This window comes from Bombina bombina, chromosome 5 (genome assembly GCF_027579735.1).
Source record: "Bombina bombina isolate aBomBom1 chromosome 5, aBomBom1.pri, whole genome shotgun sequence".
NCBI lineage: Eukaryota > Metazoa > Chordata > Amphibia > Anura > Bombinatoridae > Bombina > Bombina bombina.
Genome location: NC_069503.1, coordinates 995,353,247 through 995,377,121, shown reverse-complemented (window position 1 = coordinate 995,377,121; position 23,875 = coordinate 995,353,247). Strand labels below are relative to the sequence as shown.

Here is a 23,875-nt window from a genome sequence, read left to right as displayed (position 1 = left end):
CCATAGTGATATTCCTTTACAATAGTGAAACAAAACAATTAATACATTAAGATCTGTGAATTGTGTTCCATCGTTAACTTTATATTTGTAGCCTGACACATATACCCAAGCTCTAGAGGACACTGAATGAAAACGGGAGGGTAAAAAGAGAGGCAGACCCTATTCTGAGGGCACCACAGCCTGCAAAACCTCTCTCCCAAAAGCTGCTTCAGCTGAAGCAAAAACGTCAAATTTGTAAAACTTCGAAAAGTATGCAAGGCACAGCTCTAGTGTAATGAGCCGTAATCCTCTGACGAGGCTTATGTCCCGCTGTTTCATATGCTAAGCGGATAATGCTCCTCAACCAAAAAGATAGGGAAGTGGAAGAAGCCTTCTGTCCTCTACGCTTCCCAGAATAGACAACAAACAATGACAACCTCTGTCTAAAATCCTTCTTAGCCTGAAGATAGAATTTCAAAGCCCGAACCACATCCAAATTATGAAGTAATCGTTCCTTTGAAGGATTAGGACACAGGGAAAAAACCACGATCTCCTGATTGATGTTGCGATCAGACACCACCTTAGGGAGAAAACCTAACCCAGTACGAAGAACAGCCTTATCAGCATTAAAAACTAGGTAAGGAGGCTCACATTGCAAGGCCGCCATCTCAGAAACTCTGCATGCCGAAGCAATAGCCAGTAGAAAAAGAACCTTCCAAGACAGTAATTTAATGTCAACCGAATGCATGGGCTCAAACGGAGCCCTCTGCAAAACCTTAAGAAACAAATTTAAACTCCAAGGAGGAGTGGAATGTCTAAATACAGGCCTGATTCTAGATAGAGCCTGAACAAAGGACTGTATATCAGGAAGCGAGCCTCTTGTGTAATAACACAGATAGAGCCGAAATCTGTCCCTTTAAGGAACTAGCGGCCAATCCCTTCTCCAAACCATCTTGGAGAAAAGAAAGAATCCTGGAAACCTTGACCTTATGCCATGGGAATCCACGTTCTTCACAACAGAATAAGTAGCTCCTCCACACCTTATGATTGATGCGACGGGTGACCGGCTTTCTAGCTTGGATGAGAGTATCAATCACACTCTCAGAAAAACATCTCTTGGCTAGGACTAAGCATTCAATCTCCACACACAGTCAGCCTCAGAGAATCCAGATTTTGATGAACAAAGGGACCCTGTTCTAGCAGATCCCTGCAACAGGGTAACCTCCATGGAGGAGATGATGACATCCCCACCAGGTCCGCAAACCATATTCTTCGCTCCCACGATGGAGCAATTAGAATAGTTGAGGCTTGCTCCTGCATGATGCGGGCCACTACCCAAGGTAGAAGTGGCAACGGTGGAAAGATGTAGATTAGTCTGAACCCCCAGGACACTGCTAAGGCATCTATAAGCTCTGCTAGCGAATCCCTGGACTGCGACGCGTATCTGGGTAGCTTGATATTAACTCTGGATGCCATGAGATCTATCTCCGGCGTCCCCCATCTGTTGCAAATCTCTGCAAACACTTCGGGATGGAGAGACCATTCCCCCGGATGAAACGATTGTCTGCTGAGAAAGTCTGCTTCCCAGTTCTCCACACCCGGAATGCGGATCGCTGACAGCGAGCTGATGTGGGCCTCTCCCCATTACAAAATCTGAGATACTTCCCTCATAGCTATGGAGATTCTCATTCCCCCTTGATGGTTGATGTAAGCCACAGAGGTAATTTTGTCCGATTCGAATCTGATAAAATGGGACAAACCCAGAAGAGGCCAAGTGTAATATCCCCTTTAATTCAGCCCCACCTTCTTTTGCTTTATAAGTGCACTTCCTGATATCCTCTTTGCTTGATTATTTTGTTTGGCACAGGTTAAAGGATACACTCCTCAACTCCAGCTGACAGATATTGAGCCTCAAGCCTTTTTACCTATTAGGCTACTTGTTGCCTTCATCGCTATCCTGAACAAAGTACCTGACTCTTTTGTTACACATTTTGCTGTTCAGCTCCTCTCCGTTCTCAGCTACAGAACACTTCCTGTTTCCAGCGGATTGACTTTGTACAGCCGGATCTACACGCTGTTCCACGCTCACACCTTCCAGTAGCTTTCACGGACACTGCTACTGCTCCCTTCTCATCGTGGTAACATACACCAACCACCGGATTCATTCTGCTATAGCTGCTAGTACTTGCAAGTATATCTCAATCTGTATTGAACTGCTAATTGTTATTTGTCTGCCATTCCTTGCTTGCAATACTTTGCTTATCTATTGGATAACCTGTTTTCTATCATTTGCTGCTTAAATCTCCAGTCTGCATTCTATCCATATCTTATGCTTTGCAACAATCAAAGTACTAAGAACATATCAGCCGTATATTTTTGCATAGTGTCATTTATACTTATATCAGCAGTTATCCTAACCTCTACCTGCTGTATTACTTTGCAAACACTCAGTTTCACTCTTACACCGCTGCTGGGAATCATCCATTACTATTAAAGTGCTGTACTAATACTGACACTGCAGGCTAAGTCTTTCCTGTGGTTGTTCCGCTATTACAGCTACACAACATTTAAATATTGTAGTTATAACACCAAGCCTTCAGAGCGTTGAAGATCGCTCAAAGCTTCAGAATGTTGATCGGGAGGAGAAATTCCTCTCGAGACCACCAGCCCTATGCCTGCCTGGCACCCTACACAGCTCCCCTACTTGATAGACTTGCATCCGTAGTCACAATCTCCCAGGATGGTCTCAAAAAGGATGTCACATGGGACAGGCGATCTGGACAGAGCCACCAAGAGAGCGATTCTCTCGACCGGTTGTCCAGAGAAATCTGTTGGGATAAATCTGAGTGATCGCCAGTCCATTGCCTCAGCATGCACAACTGAAGAGGCCTGAGATTGGCGAATGGAATGACATCTATGCTGGACACCATGAGCCCAATTACCTCCACACACCGGGCCACAGATGGCCTTAAGGAGGTCTGGAGGGAAAGACAATTGGAAGTAATTTTGCAATGTCTCTGGTCTGTAAGAAATATCTTCATGGATATGGAATTTATTAACTCTTTCCTAAGTTTATCTTCTATCCATGAGATTACAGAAGAAGAGGAGCTCTTGAATGGTCCTCTACCAGACGGCTGGACGGAACCTGGAACAGTAGGAGCAGTAGCCAGACCAAAAGGAAGAGCCACAAACTGGAAGTAATGGTCCAGAAAGGAGAAACTTAAGAACTTGAAGTGATCCTTGTGTATTGGCACATGAAGGTAAGCATCCTTCAAGTCTATCGTAGTCATGAACTGTCCCTCTTGAACTAAGGGCAGAATAGACCTTATGGTCTCCATCGTGAATGATGGGACCGACAGAAACTTATTTAAGCACTTTAGGTCTAGAATCGGGCGAAACGTACCCTCCTTTGTTGGGACCACAAAAAGGTTTGAGTAGTCCCCCAGACCTCTTTCTGTTAGAGGTACTGGCCCAATGACTCCTAGGGAGGAGAGATCCCTCGGGCACCCTAGAAAGTTCTATAGTTTTTCCGGTCTTAAAGACAGGTTTGATAAGAGGAATCTGCCCCTGGGTGGATGAGATTTGAAACCTATCCTGTACCTATCCTGCAATGACCTCCAGAACCCAAGGGTCTTGCACGTCTCCCAGACAAGCCTCCACAAAAAGACAGTCTGCCCCAACACGATCCAATGACGGATCGGGGGCCGCCCCTTCATGTCGATTTTGTCTCAGCGGGCTTCTTGCTCTGTTTGGATTTATTCAAAGATTGAGATGGTTTCAAAGTTCCCTTGTGCTGATCAAGGAGGGCTGCTGGCGTTGGGATTTATCCAAACGAAAGGGACAAAAATTAGGCCTCTGTCCCTTAGGTTTATACTTCTTATCCTGTGGTAGAAAGGCACTCTTGCCCCCCTGTGACCGTGGATATGATAGAGTCCAGGCCTGGACCGAAAATAATCTTCCCCATAAAAGGTAGGGAAAGGAATTTAGATTTTGAAATCATGTCAGCAGACCAAAGTCTGATGTCTTGGCATTCAAGCGAATAATTTGCATGTTTGCATCACAGATACATGAATTAGCTACCCTCAAGACCCTAATTATTTCCTGGATTTCCTTAAAGGGACATTATACACTCATTTTTTCTTTGCATAAATGTTTTGTAGATGATCTATTTATATAGCCCATAAAGTTTTTTTTTTTTTTTTAAATAAATGTTTAGTTTTGCTTATTTTTAAATAACATTGCTCTGATTTTCAGACTCCTAACCAAGCCCCAAAGTTTTATGTGAATACTGTCAGCTACCTTCTCCAGCTTGCTCCTGTTTGTGTAAAGGGTCTTTTCATATGCAAAAGAAGGGGGGGGGGGGAGTGTCTTATTTGCCACTTGCAGTGGGCTTTCCAGCTACCCTTTCAGCAGAGCCAAACTGACAGCTTCTAAGTACGTTTTTTAACAGTTTTATACTGGATTTTTATATCAGTATCTGTGCATCTTATTCTTTATAGTAGTGTCTATTACATGCAGTTATATGAAAATGAGTGTATACTGTCCCTTTAAAGGGGAGTTTCCACCTCAATCATCTCAGACAGAGTCACACCAATAGGTAACAGCTCCATCAATCGCCGCTGCAGGCTGAAATAAATACTGAAACATTGTTCTTAACAGAGTTTCAAGCTTCTTATCCATGGGCTCCATAAACGACGAGGTATCCTCAAGCGAGATAGTGGTGCGCTTAGCAAGCGTGGAGACAGCGCCATCCAACTTAGGGACTGACCCCCACAACCCCAATTTAGAGTCAGGGACCGGAAACAATTTCTTAAAGGAAGAAGAAGAAGGGGAAAAAGAGGATCCAAGCCTTTCCCATCACATTTTTTTTTTTAAATCTTTTCATTGAAAGGAATCTGTTCATATTTTACAACAATCTTTTGCAAATATATCATCATGAAACTTCAAGAAAAGAAAAAATATAAAACATTGGTACAGACTCTCAGATTTTTAAATAAAACAAAATAAACAGAATATCACTACAAAGGCACTTTGGTTTGCAGCAAGTGTCATGTCTCTTAATATATACCTTGATGTTATGCATGAATATTATAGCTACCTAACAGTGCATCAGTTTTTCCCATTCATTCTTAATAATATTTGCCATCTTTACAGGAACCGGGAAAGTCTGTGGCAACACCCTGTCTTCATAAACCTTATCAAACTTAGGAATAGAAGGTTCCTGGGGTAACTTAGGTTCCGGAACCTCTAAAGAAGCTAACACTTCCATTAACAGAAACCCCAAGTGCTCTATCCTAAACCTCCACACCCGGAGGCTGAGGCACAGCCGACTCCGACCCAGAAAGAGCCTCCTCTGAAGTAGCATATGAGTAGCATATACTCATGCTTAGTCTTAAAATGTTCATGCTTAGTTGAGCCAGATAGTCACATATATATTGACCAGATAGTTTATTAATACTAGGAAATATTAAGTATACATTTTAAAAATATATAAGGAAATATATTTTCCCTGTAGCTGAAAAACAAAGCTACATTTCAGTTGCCTGTTGCCTCCGGTGTCCAATATGAGAATTGCAGCCAAAGGTATTCAATTGGGAAATTGAATAACCAGTGAATTAGCTAATGAAAGATAATGGCGTAATCAGAGATTTTCCATTGGGTGATTTTAGAATTGTAGGTGGAGTCGGTGACAGACAAGAAGACTATACAAAGAAGGGAAGAGAGACAAAAACAAAACAAACATACTTTGGTTTGGGGCCTGGTTTAGAATAACTCTGTGTTTGTAATACCCTGTTTGCAAAAATACCTTCACGTATGACTTTGGAAAACTCTGATTGAAAAAGCTGAACCCTCAAATTGATTTACTGGTAATGTATATGGTAGAGTTTTGATGTTTTTATATTTTTAATGTTTTAAAGCAAAGATATTCCTTATTGCTGTAGTTTAATTAAAGCTGGTATTTAAAGAGGTAATTTATAGTTGCAATCTAGTATTAAATAGACCAGTTTTTCTTATATTAAATATACTAGCGCTAAGTCAATTATTATTGAGAAAAGGGCCAAGCATTAATATTTATAAATTCGATTGAGTTACTGTGATATACTTTAAATTGCATTTATTATTGTGGTTAAATCTCTGGTTAATGATTTGAAGTATTATATGACTATTTTGCGCCAAGTAGTTTAATTATATTTTTCTGGAAGTTCTATTAGATTTATTGAGATTTGGTAAGATTTGTGTTGAAATATTTGGTTATATTGTTAACTAAGCATTGTTAAGTTAGTAGTCCATATTTTGGTATTGGAGTAAGTGTTGCTGGTTAAATACAAATTGTTCTTGTAAAATTCATGTGGGATATTTAAGTGATTCATTTTGAGTTAAGGTTAATTTAGAGAAATATTGTGTCCATTCATGGGATAATAGACAATATCGATTCAATAGTAACTAATCTAAATATCTCTATAGCCTGCTTTATATTTTAATATTGTATTGATAAATTGTTAGATATAACTGGTCATGGTGATATTCAGTTAATACATAAATATAGTCAACGTGTATATAAAGATGAACTGATCAGAATTTAGGAATATTTTATATTGGGATTAAATATTAATCTTTATAATAATATTGTTGTCAAATTTATAGATATCTCAAAAGTGATATTTTGGGGTACACTACAAAGATTAAACATCTTACTGGAATGTATTGACAAAATTCTACTATATTAATTGTAGATGTATGACTGACAATAATTTTATACAGCTATTAATTATTAATATTCCTAATTACAATACGTAACACGTTGGTGGCAACTGCTGCTGATAAATACACCAACATTACTGGAGGACACTCTTCTTAATGTATAACATTGTTGCTTGCAAAACTGCTGTCGTATAGTACTGCAGTCACATGCACACTCCTGAACATATCTTCTTGTATTTCAACAAAGGATAACAAGAAGACGAAGACAATTTGATCAATTAAGTACATTGGAAAGTTGTTTAAAATAGTATGCTTAATCTGAATCATAAAAGAAAAATGTTGGGTTTTAGGTCCCTTTAACATGTTTCCATGGACTAAAGTTTCAAGGAGATAGGATGCAAGTTCTGCTCTTTCTGCAGGCTTAGACCATTTTAATTTACATGCTTTTGAGGACATTGGGCAGCTTTTACAATGAGAAAAAAACATTTGTTTATATCATGTCAAATGTCAGGGTTTAGTCGGAAACAGCCACAGCCAAAAAGGTAACATTGTACATTTGCAACATACTGCACATACCTATAGTTATTTCTCTCTTGTGTGGGTGTGTCTTTGTGTGGGAGTGTGTCTGTGTGTGAAAGAGTATTTGATTGTGTGTGAGAGAGAATGTGTGTTAGTATGTGTGAGAGCATTAGTGTATTTGTGTCTGTGTGATAAAGAGTGAGAGTGTAAATATTGGTGTGAGTTTGTGTTTACGTGCTATTTATGCAAAAAATGTGTGCTGTGCACGGCGCAAGAGTGTTCGGGTTTGGCCTCAACTAAAGATGGCAACCCTAATGGTATTATATATACATAAAGTATTAAAAATGATATAAAACTACCTTTAGGTTCCATGTATAAGCTGTATTATGACATGCAAATATTGCCTAAATAACCGACAATATTGTTGTTTACACTTAGTCCCATCTCCGCTTCAAACCATTCCATTTTACAGATGCAAATATTCTGAAATCCAAACCTTTTCTGGTTTGCAAGCAGTTTGGATAAAGCGTTTTGTACCTCTACTTACATGTTTAAATAAAGTTCTTTTAAGCGCATTATTGACATTATTTTGATTATCCTTTATAAAAACAACTTTGGCCTTTATTTATGTACAACATTCATTTACACCAACAGTAACACTACATAGATAAAGCTTGAGAGAAATATTTCAGGATCTTTTTGCTTTTTTTATCAAAGTATTGAGATTAGTTACCTCACAGTAGGTGCCGTGATCACTCCAATAAAGAGAATCCTGCACCAGCTTAAGGGGTGGCTTGCTTGGAAAACAAAGATATGTTTTAAAAAGAATGTGTTCAGCTCTGTCAGCTGGAGGGAAAAAAAGGAAATACAATTACTGTATGCATATATAAACATAAAGAAACAGGGATTTAAATATGATAAATATACCCAGCTAGTTTATTCATGTACACTGTGTGCACAATTATTAGGCAAGTTGTATTTTTGAGGATTAATTTCATTATTGAACAACTACAGTGTTCTCCTTAAATCCAAAATGTTAGTAAACCTCAAAGAAAGTAAAAGTGAGGTTTTGGCTATCTTAGGAGAATATCTGTGTGTGCACAAGTTGGGCAACTATTAGTGTGCAGAATTATTATGCAACTAAATGAAAAACAAAAATGTTCCCATCTCACTTGTTTATTTTCATCTGTTAAAGTGAGAATTATAAACAAACAATTCAAAATTTACAAATAAACATTTCTGACATTTCCAAAAATAAATAAATCAGTAACCAATATAGCCACCCTTCTTTTCAATAACCGTCATAAGCCTTCAATCCATGGAGTCTGTCAGTTTCTTGAACTGTTGTGCAGGGTTAAGGTCAGGTGAGGAAGGGGTCCATGTCATTATTCTTTCATCTTTAAAGGCCTTTACTGTCTAGCCACGCAGTGGAGTACTGCGATGCATGCGATTGAGCATTGTTCTGTATAAATATTGTGGTCTTCTTGAAAAATGCAGACTTTTTCCTGCCTGTACCACTGCTTGAAGGAAGTGTCTTCTAAATACTGGCAGTAGGTTTGGGAGTTGATTTTAAATCCATCTTCAACCAAAAAAGGTCCTACTAGCTCATCTTTAATAATACAAGCCCATACCAGTATCCCACCTCCACATTGCTGGCGTCTGAGTCGAAGTGGAGCTTTGTGCCCATTACTGATCCAGCAACGGAGCCATCCATCTGTTCCGTCAAGAGCCACTCATCTCATCAGTCCATAAAACCTTTCAAAAACAAAATTTATGCTTACCTGATAAATTTCTCTCTTGCGATGTATCGAGTCCACGGATTCATCCAATACTTGTGGGATATTCTCCTTCCCAACAGGAAGTGGCAAAGAGAGCACCCACAGCAGAGCTGTCTATATAGCTCCTCCCCTAACTCCACCCTCCAGTCATTCGACCGAAGGTTAGGAAGAAAAAGGAGAAACTATAGGGTGCAGAGGTGACTGAAGTTTTTTTAATAAAATATACTACCTGTCTTAAATAGACAGGGCGGTCTATCTCTTGCAAGATGTATCGAGTCCACGGATTCATCCAATACTTGTGGGATACCAATACCAAAGCTTTAGGACACGGATGAAGGGAGGGACAAGACAGGTACCTAAACGGAAGGCACCACTGCTTGTAGAACCTTTCTCCCAAAAATAGCCTCCGAAGAAGCAAAAGTATCAAATTTGGAAAATTTGGAAAAAGTATGAAGCGAAGACCAAGTCGCCGCCTTACAAATCTGTTCAACAGAAGCCTCATTTTTAAAAGCCCATGTGGAAGCCACTGCTCTAGTAGAGTAAGCAGTAATTCTTTCAGGAGGCTGCTGGCCAGCAGTCTCATAAGCCAAACGGATGATGCTTTTCAGCCAAAAAGAAAGAGAGGTTGCCGTAGCCTTTTGACCTCTCCGCTTTCCAGAATAGACAACAAACAATGAAGATGTTTGACGAAAATCTTTAGTTGCTTGTAAGTAGAACTTTAAAGCACGAACCACATCTAGGTTGTGCAACAGACGTTCCTTCTTGGAAGAAGGATTAGGACACAGAGAAGGAACAACAATTTCCTGATTGATATTCCAATTAGAAACAACCTTAGGAAGGAATCCAGGTTTGGTACGCAAAACCACCTTATCTGCATGGAAAACAAGTTAAGGTGAGTCACACTGTAAAGCAGACAATTCAGAAACTCTTCGAGCCGAAGAGATAGCTACTAAAAACAGAACTTTCCAAGATAGAAGCTTAATATCTATGGAATGCATAGGTTCAAACGGAACCCCTTGAAGAACTTAAAGAACTAATTTTAAACTCCATGGCGGAGAAACAGGTTTAAACACAGGCTTGATTCTAACTAAAGCCTGACTAAACGCCTGGACGTCTGGAACATCTGCCAGACGCTTGTGTAAAAGAATAGACAAAGCAGATATCTGTCCTTTTAAGGAACTAGCTGATAATCCATTCTCCAATCCTTCTTGGAGAAAAGACAATATCCTAGGAATCCTAATCTTACTCCATGAGTAACCCTTGGATTCACACCAATAAAGATATTTTCGCCATACCTTACGATAGATTTTCCTGGTGACAGGCTTTCTAGCCTGAATCAGGGTATCAATGACCGACTCAGAGAAATCACGCTTTGATAAAATCAGGCGTTCAGTCTCCAAGCAGTCAGACGCAGAGAAAGTAGATTTGGATGCTTGAATGGACCCTGAATTAGAAGGTCCTGCCTCATTGGCAGAGTCCACGGTGGAACGCATGTCCACCAAATCTGCATACCAAGTCCTGCGTTGCCACGCAGGTGCTATCAAAAGCTCTCTCTTGCTTGATTCTGGCAACCAGACGAGGAAGGAGAGGAAATGGTGGAAACGCATAAGCCAGGTTGAAAGACCAGGGCACTGCTAGAGCATCTATCAGTGCTGCCTGGGGATCCCTTGACCTAGATCCGTAACAAGGAAGCTTGGTGTTCTGACGGGACGCCCTCAGATCTAATTCTGGTGTGCCCCATAGCTGAGTCAGTTGAGCAAATACTTCCGGATGGAGCTCCCACTCCCCCGGATGAATAGTCTGACGACTTAGAAAATCCGCCTTCCAGTTCTCTACCCCTGGGATATGGATTGCTGAAAGATGGCAAGAGTGAGTCTCTTCCCATCGAATTATTTTGGTTACCTCCATCATCACTAGAGAACTCAGAGTTCCTCCTTGATGATTGATATAAGCTACCGTCGTGATGTTGTCCGACTGAAATCTGATGAATTTGGCCGCAGCCAGTTGAGGCCACGCCTGAAGCGCATTGAATATTGCTCTCAGTTCTAGAATGTTTATCGGGAGGAGAGCCTCCTTCTGAGTCCATAAACCCTGTGCTTTCAGGGAGTTCCAGACTGCACCCCAGCCCAGTAGGCTGGCATCTGTCGTTACTATGACCCACTCTGGCCTGCGGAAACAAATTCCCTGGGACAGGTGAACCTGTGACAACCACCAGAGAAGAGAATTTCTGGTCTCCTGATCCAGATGTATCTGAGGAGATAAATCTGCATAATCCCCATTCCACTGTTCGAGTATGCATAGTTGCAGTGGTCTGAGGTGTAGGCGAGCAAATGGAACTATGTCCATTGCCACTACCATTAGTCCGATTACCTCCATACACTGAGCCACTGACGGCCGAGGAATGGAATTAAGAGCTCGGCAGGTGGTTACAAGTTTTGATTTCCTGACCTCCGTCAGAAATATTTTCATTTCTACTGAGTCTATTAGAGTCCCTAGGAAGGAAACTCTTGTGAGAGGGAAGAGAGAACTCTTTTTTTATGTTCACCTTCCACCCATGAGATCTCAGAAAAGCCAACACGATGTCCGTGTGAGACTTGGCTAGCTGGAAAGTCGACGCTTGAATTAAGATGTCATCTAGATAAGGCGCCACTGCTATGGCCCGCGGTCATAGAACTGCCAGAAGGGACCTTAGCACCTTTGTGAAAATTCTGGGAGCCGTGGCCAACCCGAAGGGAAGGGCCACAAACTGGTAATGCCTGTCCAGAAAGGCGAACCTGAGAAATTGGTGATGATCTCTGTGAATAGGGATGTGCAGATATGCATCCTTTAAATCCACGGTGGTCATATATTGACCCTCCTGGATCAGTGGCAGAATAGTCCGAATAGCCTTTATCTTGAAAGATGGGACTCTGAGGAATTTGTTTAGAATTTTGAGATCCAAGATTGGTCTGAAAGTTCCTTCTTTTTTGGGAACCACAAACAGGTTTGAGTAAAACCCTAGCCCTTGTTCCGCTTTTGGAACTGGGTGAATCACTCCCATGGTATGTAGGTCTTCTACACAGCGTAAGAACGCCTCTCTCTTTGTCTGGTTTGCAGACAATTGAGAAATGTGAAATCTCCCCCTTGGGGGGGAATCTTTGAAGTCTAGAAGATATCCCTGGGAAACAATTTCTAAAGCCCAGGAATCGTGAACATCTCTTGCCCAAGCCTGAGTGAAGAGAGAGAGTTTGCCCCCTACTAGATCCGGTTCCGGATCGGGGGCTACCCCTTCATGCCCCCATTCTTAGAGGCAGCAGCAGGCTTCTTGGCCTGTTTAACCTTGTTCCAAGCCTGGTTAGGTCTCCAGACTGACTTGGATTGAGCAAAATTCCCCTCTTGCTTTGCAGCCAGGGTAGAGGAAGAGGGACCACTCTTGAAATTTCAAAAGGAACGAAAATTATTTTGTTTGGTCCTCATTTTATTTGTTTTATCCTGAGGGAGGGCATGGCCTTTCCCTCCAGTGATGTCTGAAATGATCTCCTTCAGTTCAGGCCCGAATAGGGTCTTTCCTTTGAAAGGGATGTTCAAAAGTTTAGATTTTGACGACACATCAGCTGACCAGGACTTAAGCCATAACGCCCTGGCAAAACCTGAATTCTTTGCCGCTAATTTAGCCAGTTGAAAAGCGGCATCTGTAATGAAAGAATTAGCCAACTTAAGGGCCTTAATTCTATCCATAATATCTTCTAATGGGGTCTCCATCTGAAGGGCCTCTTCCAGAGCAGCTGCAGTAGTTACAGGAACAATCCACGCAATAGGTTGGAGAAGAAAACCTTGATGAACAAAAATTTTCTTTAGGAGACCCTCTAATTTTTTATCCATAGGATCTTTGAAAGCACAACTGTCTTCGACAGGTATAGTACGCTTGGCAAGAGTAGAAATAGCTCCCTCCACCTTAGGGACCGTCTGCCACGAGTCCCGCATGGTGTCAGATATGGGGAACATTTTCTTAAAAACAGGAGGGGGAGCGAACTGAATACCTGGTCTATCCCACTCCCTAGTAACAATGTTCGCAATGCTCTTAGGGACCGGAAAAACATCAGTGTAAACAGGAAGCTCTAGGTATTTGTCCATCTTACACAATTTCTCTGGAACCACTATAGGGTCACAATCATCCAGAGTCGCTAATACCTCCCTGAGCAACAAGCGGAGGTGTTCAAGCTTAAATTTAAAGGCTGTCATATCAGAATCTGTCTGAGGGAGCGGCTTACCTGAATCAGAAATCTCTCCCTCAGACAGCAAATCCCTTACCCCTACTTCAGAACATTGTGAGGGTATATCGGATACGGCAACTAAAGCATCAGAAGGCTCAGCATTTGTTCTTAACCCAGAGCTATCATGCTTCCCTTGTAACCCAAGCAGTTTAGATAAAACCTCTGTGAGGGTTGTATTCATAACTGCGGCCATATCTTGTAAGGTAAACGAAGTAGACGCACTAGAGGTACTTGGCGTCACTTGTGCGGGCGTTACTGGTTGTGACACTTGGGGAGAGCTAGATGGCATAACCTAATTTCTTTCTGTTTGAGAATCATCTAGCGCTATATTTTTAAATGCTACAATATGTTCTTTAAAATTTATAGACATATCAGTGCAAGTGGGACACATTCTAAGAGGGGGTTCCACAATGGCTTCTAAACACATTGAAAAAGGAGTGTCCTTGATGTCAGACATGTTAAACAGGCTAGTAATGAAACAAGCAAGCTTGGAAAACACTTTATTCAAAGAAAAACAACACTTTAAGTGTGCCTTTAAGAGAAAAAAAAGGTGCACAAATTCTGCAAAACAGTGTAAAAAAGCAGTAAACTATTCGAAATTTTTACAGTGGATACTTAAAGCTTTAGTAAGATTGCCCCAACAGTCAAATAAACTATTAGCCCCTTAATGCAAAAACCGGATTGACAAAACGTCAAAAACCGGAAAAAAACGCTCAGCACCTTGCCACAGCTCTGCTGTGGCGCCTACCTGCCCTTAGGGATAGATTTTGTGGGGAAAATACTTCCTTTAGGCCCTCAAATACAGCAGGACCCTCCGGTGTAGCAGCTTGAAGTCTTGTCTTGTAAAAACAACTGCGCATCTGAAACGCAAAATAAGGCCCCTCCCACTTAACTCGTTGTCTGTGGGGCCTAAAAGAAACACACCAAAGTGTTTCTAAACTAGCCATGTGGGTTAATAACCCTTAAATAAGCCCAAATGAACCTCCAAAGTCCCTCAAAACGTTAATCCTTAATAAAAAAACGTTAGCCTTTCTTATAAGTGTCAACCAGTATTATGCAAGCTGGTAATTCCATACTAAGTCTCTGAATACAGCTTACCCTTCCCTCATGGGGATATTGTCAGCCTTTTCTAGAATTATCACAGTCTGTCTAGAAAAAAAAAATGACTGAACATACCTCAGTGCAGCTTAGCATGAAACCGTTCCCCCAACTCAAGTTTTCCTGTACTCCTCAGCCTCTGTGGGAACAGCAGTGGATCTTAGTTACAAAGTGCTAAGATCATCATCCTCCATGCAGAAATCTTCATCCCCTTTCTGCTAGAGAGTAAATAGTACACACCGGTACCATTAAAAATAATAAACTTTTGCTTGAGAAAATAAAAATTAACATTTTTGTCACCACAATCACTTTACCCTTCCTATTGCTTAGAGCCGGCAAAGAGAATGACTGGGGGGTGGAGTTAAAGGAGGTGCTATATAGACAGCTCTGCTGTGGGTGCTCTTTTTGCCACTTCCTGTTGGGAAGGACAATATCCCACAAGTATTGGATGAATCCGTGGACTCGATACATCTTGCAAGAGAAAATCTGTCTTCAGTGGTGGTGGGGTTTCAGCCCTCCTTTCCTTGGCCATGTCTCTGAGCACTGAACACGTTGTACTTCTGGGCACTCCAGGTAGGTTGCAGTTCTGGAATATGACAGCACTGGAGGATAATGGGTTCCTATTAGCTTCATGTTTGATTCTTCTCAAATCTTTGGCAGTTAATTTGCGTCCTTTTTTCTCTCAACACGTTTCTTGCGACCCTGTTGACTATTTGCAACAAAATGTTTGAAGGTTCTGTGATCACGCACAATATCTTAGCAATTTGAAGAGTGCTGCATCCCTCTGAAAGACTTTTTACAATTTTTAAATTTTCAGAGTCAGTTAAATCTCTCTTTTGGCCCATTTCGCCTGAGGAAAAGAAGCTGCCTAATAATTATGCACACCTTGATATAAGGTGTTGATCTCCTAAGGCCACACCCTCCCTCATTACACAAATACACATCACATGGTATGCTTAAATCCAATAAGCATTCAAGTTTATACAGCTTGGAGTTGGACAACATGCATAAAAAATATGATTTGGTCAAAAACCTCACTTGCCTAATAATTGTGCACACAGTGTAGTATACTGTCTGAATCTTATGCATAATCTTTACTAATACCGAGTTGCCAACAAATTTTAAATCTGGGATATCAGAAGTCCAAGTAAATTTAAATGCCATTTATAGCTATTTTATAAATAACAAGTACTGTAATAATCTAACTACATTTGGGGGGGGGGGGGTGATATGTTTGAGGAAACTGTGCTTATTAGGAGCAAAGAGTGATATAATTATTTTTAAATGTACATGGAAATCAAACATTTTAAGGTTTAAATAGAGAAAACAATTTTAACCCCTTAACCCAAAAGGACGAATATATATACGTTTTGCGGTACTTTGCCTATCGTACTGCATAATGTATATATACACACGTCAGATCTGCAGGAAGCTCCAGCAGTCGTGGCTGTAAAGTTAAAGCCGAGAGCTGGAGTTCCTGAGCTCCAGGCATCTGTCTACATATGGAACCGGAGCACGACTGGTTCCATACGATTCCTTATGAATGCAGATGCCAGATCGTTACAGACAGTGATACTGCCTGTGTCACCGTCTATAACTATCATCTGCTGGTACCGGTGGGAGGGAAACCGGGATGTGGGTGGGCAGTCTAGCACAGAGGGGGGAGGGAGTGGGATAGCCCTACACTGCAGAAAAAAAAATGGAGAGGGAGGGATGGAGAGCTAAACAGAAGAAAAAAGGTGGGGTGGGGGCCCTATATATATTTTATTAGGTACTGGCAGACAGCTGCCAGTACTAAAGATGGTCACAAATCGTGGGAGGGTTAGAGAGCTATGGGCGGGGGGGGGGGGGAATCAGGGAGGTGGGAAAGTTGAGGAGGATCACTAAACTGCAACAGTGTTTATATGTGCAGCCACCAATCACCAGTTCACTCTCAGTAGTATATTGCTGCTCTGAGTCTACATAGGCATCAACATAACAAATCAAATTGAAGTCAATTAGAAACATTCTTAAAATGACGTGCTCTTTCTGCATAATGAAAGAAAGCTTTTGGGTTTACTGTCCCATTAAGAGACTTTTTATTTTTCTTAAGTGAACTTGGTATTCTCTGTATTCTCTGTTGAAAACCACACTTAGGTAGGATCAGGAGCAGCAAAGTACTACTGGGGGCTAGGTGGTGACTGGCAGCTACACATATATGCCTCTTTTCATTGGCTCAACAGATATGTTCAGCTAGGTCCCAATAGTGCAATGCTGATAAGGAGCTAACTTTAACCACTTTAGTATTGGATAAAGGGAGATGAACACAAATGTTTTCTTTGAAGATTCAGATAGATTGAAGAATTTAAGAAAAACTTTCTAATTTACTTCTAAAATACTTTACAGGAGTTAAAGGGACAGGAAACCCCAATTGTTTTTTCATGATTTGGATATAACATACAATTTTAAACAACTTTCTAATTTACTTCCATTATCAAATTTGCTTTGTTCTCTTGTTATCCTTTGCTGAAGGAACAGCATTGCACTACAGGGCAGCAAGATGAACACATCTAGTCAGCCAATCACAAGAGACAAATGTGTGCAGGCACCAATTAGCAGCAGCTCCCACTAGTGTAGGATATGTGCGTATTATTTGTCTACAAGGGATACCAAGAGAACAAAGCACATTTGAAAATAGAAGTGAATTTGAAAGAGTCTTAAAATGACATACTCTATCAGAATCATGCAAGTTTAATTTTGACTTTCATATCCCTTTAAATACGGAGAGCATGTAATTTTTCCCACTATACTATCCCTTTATATGCACAGTGAGATTTGTGTAGAAAATGTTTAGTTATGAGTAAGGAAAAAAAAAAAACAACAGAATGTATGCTTACCTGATAAATGTCTTTCTTTCCGGTCATAGAGAGTCCACAATTCATTCCAATTACTAGTGGGATATTCACTCCTGGCCAGCAGAAGGCGGCAAAGAGCACCCCAGCAAAGCTGTTGTTAAGTATCACTTCCCTTACCCATAACCCCCAGTCTTTCGGCCAAAGGGAACGGAAAAAGAAGTAACACAAGGATATAGAGGTGCTTGAGGATTGTACAGAAAAATGGTCGTCTGAATTTAAACAAGGGTGGGTCGTGGACTCTCTATGCCCTGAAAGAAAGACATTTATCAGGTAAGCATAAATGAGGTTTTCTTTCCTATGGCATAGAGAATCCACGATTCATTCCAATTACTAGGGGACACAGAATGAAAGGGAGGGAGAAACAAGACAGTTAGGCCTAAACCGAAGGCACCGCCGCTTGAAGAACCTCTCTCCCATAAGAAGCCTTAGCAACGGCAAAAGTATCACATTTGGAAAATTTGGAAAAAGTATGAATAGAGGACCATGTGGCCACCTTTCAAATCTGTTCCACAGAAGCTTAATTCTTAAAAGTCCATGAAGATGAGACTGCTCTAGTGGAATGAGCCATAATTCTCTAAGGAGGCTGCTGTCCAGCTGTCTCATAAGCTAAATGAATAACACTTCTCAACCAGAGAGAAAGAGTAGTAGAAGTGGCCTTCTGACCCCTACGCTTACCAGAGAAAACAACACTACCTTAGGGAGAATCCCTAGCTTAGTACGAAGGACCGCCTTATCGGCATGAAAAATAAGGTAAGGGGAATCACACTGCAGAGCCAAAAGCTCAGAAACTCTGCGAGCAGAAGCAATAAGAAACAAAACCTTCCAAGATAACAACTTAATACCAACAGAATGCATCGGCTGAAACGGAGCCTGCTGCAAAACTTTAAGAACAAGATTAAGGCAACCGACTTAAACACGGGCTTAATTCTGACCAGAGCCTGAACTTCAGACGTTTGTGCAGAAGAATAGATTATATTGAAATCTGACCCTTTAGAGTACTGACTAACAAACCTTTCTCCATGCCTTCCTGAAGAAAAGCCAAAATTTGAGAAACTTTAACTTTGTTCCAAGAGAACCTCTTTGAATCACACCAATAAAAAGGTATTTACGCCATACCCCATGGTAAATCTTATGAGTAACAGGCTTACGAGCCTGAACCACAGTATCTACGACTTTCTCAGAAAAACCACGTCTAGCCAAAACTAGGCGTTCAATCTCCAAACAGTCAGCTTCAGAGAATCTAGATTTGGATGGGGGAATGGACCCTGAATTAGAAGGTCCTTTCTCAGAGGCTACTTCCACGGTGGAAGAGATGACATCCTTATCAGATCCGCATACAAGATCCTGCAAGGAAATGCAGGAGCTTATAGGACTACAGACGCTCTCTCCTGTTTGACACGAGCAATGACTCGAGGAAGAAGAACAAATGGAGGAGACAGGTATGCTAGATGGAAGATCCAAGGACCTGCTTGAGCGTCTATCAAAACGGCTTGAGGATCCCTTGACCTTGAACCGTACACCTTGGAAGTTTGGAGTTTTGACGAGACGCCATCAGATCCAACTCCCGAACCCCCCACCTGAGGGTTATCATTGTAAAAAAAAAAAAAAAAAAAACTCTGGATGGACAGCCCACTCTCCGGGATGAAAAATCTGCCTCCCAGTTGTCTACCCCTGGTATGTAGATGGCAGAGAGATGACAATTTACAGGTTCCACCCACTGAAGAATGCGAGTCACCTCCTTCATTGCTAAGGAACTCAGAGTTCGTCTGTGGTGATTGAGGTAGGCCACTGAAGTGATATTGTCCGACTGAAATCTGATAAACCGGAGCAAGGCTAGTTGAGGCCAGACTGTCAAAGCATTGAAGACTGCTGTCAACTCCAAAATGTTTCTAGGAAGAGAAGACTCTTCCTGAGTTCACAGACCCTGCTCCTTTAAGGAGCCCCAAACCGCTCCCCAGCCTAAAAGACTGGCATCCGTGGTCACAATCACCCAGAAAGGTCTCTGGAGACACGTGCCCCAAGACAGATGATCCAGGGACATCCACCACAAGAGAGAATCTCTTGTTAGAGGATCAAGAACTATCCTCTGCAAAAGATTTGAATGGTCTCTGCTCCATTGTCTAAGCATGCATAGTTGCAGAGGCCTCAAATGGAACCGAGCATAAGGTATGATGTCGATAGACGCTACCATCAGACCAATTACATTCATGCATTGAGCCACAGAAAAGATGGCGCATGATAAGGCGCCCCTAACAATTCCCTGAGACCCGACCACTGCCAAAAGAGCCACAGAACCTTTGTGAAAATTCTGGGAACTGAAGCAAGGACAAATGGAAGGGCAATAAATTGGAAATGTTTGTTTAGGAAGGCAAACCTCAGATACTGGTAATGATTACTGTGATTAGCGCTGCGGAATCTGTTGGCGCTCTACAAATAACAGCTAATAATAATAATGGGAACATGAAGATACACATCCTTCAGATATATAGTCGTCATGAATTGATCCTCTTGAACCAAAGGAAGAATGGACCGAATGGTTTCCATCTTGAAGCACGAAACCCTGAGGAATTGGTTTACACACTTTAGGTCCAAAATGCGATGGAAAGTGCCCTCCTCCTTGGGAACTACAAAAAGATTTGAAAAGAACCCTAGACCCTGTTCCTCTAGAGGGACTGGAACAATCACTCTCAAGGATGAAAGGTCCTTTACGCAATTTAAGAAGGCTTCTCTCTTTATCTGGTTTGCAAATAACCTTGACAAGTGGAATCTGCCCCTGGGAGGACACGATTTGAAGCCTATTCTGTAACCGTAGGATGCTATGTATATGGCCAAAGGATCTGGGACATCGCTTATCGAAGCCTGCCGAAAAAAAGAAAGCCTGCCCCCCCCACTTGATTGATTACAGGATCGGGGGCGATCCCTTCATGTTGATTTTGAATCAGTGGGAGGTTTCTTGGTTTGCTTCCCCCTATTACAAGGCTGACCGGACCTCCAAGAGGACTTGGATTGATCCGACTTGGAAGAGGAAGACTTCTGAATCTTAAAGTTGCGAAAGGAACGAAAATTAGAACTCTGATGACCCTTGGATCTATTCTTTTTATCCTGAGGTAAGAAAGAGCCCTTTCCACCTGTAATGTCAGAATAATATCAGCCAGGCCTGGACCAAACAAGGTTTTGCCATTATAAGGCAAAGATAAAAGCTTAAACTTGGATGTAACATCTGCAGACCAAGATTTTAACCACAGACCTATGCGAGCTAAAACTGAAAAACCAGAAATCTTAGCATTCAATCTAAGAACTTGCATATTGGCATTACAAATAAAGGTATTAGCTAACTTGAGAGCTTTGAGCCTATCTTGGACCTCCTCTATAGTAGTCTCCTCTTGGATAAGATTAGATAAATCATTGCACCAATAAGATGCAGCCCCCGCAAATGTGGCAATACTAGCAACAGGTTACCACTGCAATCCCCGATGAATATACATTTTCTTTAAAAAAAACCTCAAGCTTCTTATTCATAGGATCTTTGAAAGAACTATCCTCAATGGGAATAGTAGTTCTTTTAGCCAGAGTAGAGATAGCCCCCTCTACCTTTGGTACTGTGCACCATGAATCACGAATATCATCAGCAACAGGAAACGGAGAAAAAGGAACCCCCGGTTTGTCCCATTCCTGAGTAATGATATCTGCCATACCGTCTGGAACTGGAAACACTTCCACGGATAAAGGTACATCATATAGCCTATTAAGTTTACTAGACCTCTTTGTATTCTCTGCAACAGATGAATCGGCTTCATCCAAAGTAGCAAGAACCTGCTTTAAAAGTACTCTGTGTTCTAACTTAAATCTGAAATTAATCTCCTCTGAATCTGTAGCATTGGTCATTACAGTATCAGAATCAGATAACTCACCCTCAAAAGCCTCTGAGGAATTATCAGATAACTGGGAAAACTGACTAATGCAGCCTTAGCCGAGTCAGAACCCTTACAAACATTAATATTCTTGGACTTCCTACCAGAAACCGGAAATGCTGATAAGGCTGCTGGCACGGCAGATGATATTTGTGCAGCAAAATCTGTTGGTAAATAAACACCCCCAGAAGGAGGCTGAGAGGAACCGCAGGGCACTTCCTGTGAAATAGAAAGGGATGTCTGAGGAGATAACTGGAGGCACAACCTGGACAGCATTATCCTGAGAGACAGACTCAGGACACATTTTATCTTTAAAGTGTAAAGTCTTATCTAAACATGTGGAACACAATTGCATAGCATAATCTGAGCCTCCAAACAAAGTAAACATTTAACTAAGGTAGCTGCAACATTTTGTTCAGTGCCCATAGTAGCAAAAAGTATTTGAAAATTTTCACAGAATCAAACAAACTAGAAAATAGTAGTACAATACCCCACTGCAGAATGATATCAGAAGTATAAACGCTACCTCTATATCCTCAGACTGACTGAGGTAACTCACCACACTGGAACCAGGAGCTCCCACTAGCAAACAGATTCAATAAGAAACTAGTTAATCCCTCTGACATCCAGTCGATAGGATAATAAATGCCCTCAGCAGCAGCTCGAAGCAGCACGCCACTCCGTTGCTCAGAATGCCATGAAAAACAAAAGCTGAAGAGGGGAGAAACACGTGACCGCTTTAAAATCTGCACACACAAATCCCTGTTAATTATACACAAAATCAAGGAAACAAAATAACCCTGAAAAGTCCAGCCCTACATTTGAAATTCAGAGTAAATGCTATTGTATTGTCTTGTTATCTTGCATTTGTTGATTATGCAAATCTACTGTGTTTACTGTTCCTTTAAGATTCTCCTCTTCTTAAAATAATAAAATTCACTTAGAAGCCCCTGTTTAAAAATAGAGCCTAAATGTAAATTCCTATACCTAGGAAACAAAGTGAGTCCCATAAAAAAGATCCAGAGGATTAACCTCTAAAAGTGCTGCCCCCAAGACCTAGAAGGCAATAGCACATACCTGTGGATCCGGCTACAGGGCAGGAACAGCTTCTAAGGTGTGACTGATACACCAACATCTGTCAGAGACCTGTAGAAAAAGAAAAAACAGAGTGATCAACTCTGGTTTTCTATCAAAGGGGTAGCATAAGTGTTAGAAATAAAGCAAAGACCACCTCGCCACCTTCGAACTGCTAAAAGCCACCATTACTCCTACTAAGGAGATTGATATGGACAAAGCATAGCCCCAAATCCTTGCTTGCAGGGAAAAGTACCCATTAAAGGATTTAATATCTTTAGACACCTTCTACACCATCCTCCCGTGATCAAGGCAAAGAGAATGACTGGGGGTTATGGGTAAGGGAAGTGATACTTAACAGCTTTGGTGGGGTGCTCTTTCCCGCCTCTTGCTGGCAAGGAGTGAATATCCCACTAGTAATTGGAATGAATTGTGGACTCTCTATGCCATAGGAAAGGAAATTATATTTTCATTAGCTCTGAAAATTGGGAAATTTCTAAATTTTCAGGACTTAAAATGCACTCTGCTGACTTCTGAAGGCTAACCTTGTAACACATCTGACCCTAATTGGCTTTATCAGATAATAACTGTAAAACAAGTAATTTTGCTCCTACAAATAAGGCAAATGGTGGTGGAGTTTGGCTACTGAAAAATAAATTTCAGTAGAAAGTTTGTTAAAGGGATATGAAACCCAAAAAATTTATTTTGTGAATCAGACAGAGCATACCATTTTAAAAAAAAAGTTTCCAATTTACTTCTATTATCAAATTTGCTTCCTTCACATGATATTCTTATTAAAGAGATACCTAGGTAGGCATTGGGAGCACTACATGGCAGGAAATAGTGCTTCCATCTAGTGCTCTTGCAAATAAATAACATTCTTGCAAAACTGCTGCCATATAGTGTACAGATATAAGCAGGCTCCTTAGCTTAAGTCCCTGCTATTCAACAAAAAGATACCAAGAAAACAAAGAGCAATTGATAATAGAAGTAAATTAGAAAGTTGTTTAAAATCACATGCTCTTTTTGAATCATGAAAGACAGGTTTTGGGTTTCACATCCCTTTAAATATTTATTAAAATGTTAAGACTTGGCGGATATGTTATTACACAACAGAAACATCTTGTAATTACAAAGTACTTACTGTCCCTTTAATAGATGCGGTTTCAAATGCACAGAAAATATTTTTGCACTCCCAACTACCATGATTCATTTGAACCAACATTCCAAAAGGGGCGAGAAATAGGCAGACAAACAAATAAATAATGTAAGTAAAGTATCTTAACGCTCACGACTCAGGTGATAACTGGCGACAAACATGACTTGCATTTGTTTAGAACGGTTTTCTCATTAATAAATAAAAATATAGTTGATTCATTGAAAGCCTTTGGTCACCTGCCAGACGATCATGAAGAGATAAACTCCAGCTACTCTCTGAAACGAAGACTTTGGATCAAACCAGCGCACATAGATCCAGCTTGCTGGGGTGAATTGCAGCATTGCCCTTTTAATTTTGCCTGTTGTGCTATGAATGTCCCTGCAAAAAATAAAATAAAAGGACTTGAAACAAAAGGTTTTTATAGATAAATTATAAATATAAAAATGCTTTAATTTATTTACATTTTTGGTTTCAATTTTGTTTAGTTTAATTCCACAGTGAATTATGA

At 40.9% G+C, this 23,875-nt stretch overlaps 1 protein-coding gene across 1 annotated transcript in view; it reads right to left on the bottom strand.

Moving 5' to 3' along the window:
* PTDSS1 (phosphatidylserine synthase 1) overlaps positions 1 to 23,875 on the bottom strand; it is a 190,170-nt gene that overhangs the window by 126,894 nt on the left and 39,401 nt on the right. Inside the window, 2 exon segments of the mRNA XM_053715226.1 lie at positions 7,934 to 8,046; positions 23,604 to 23,745. Coding sequence (XP_053571201.1) covers positions 7,934 to 8,046; positions 23,604 to 23,745 — 255 coding nt within the window.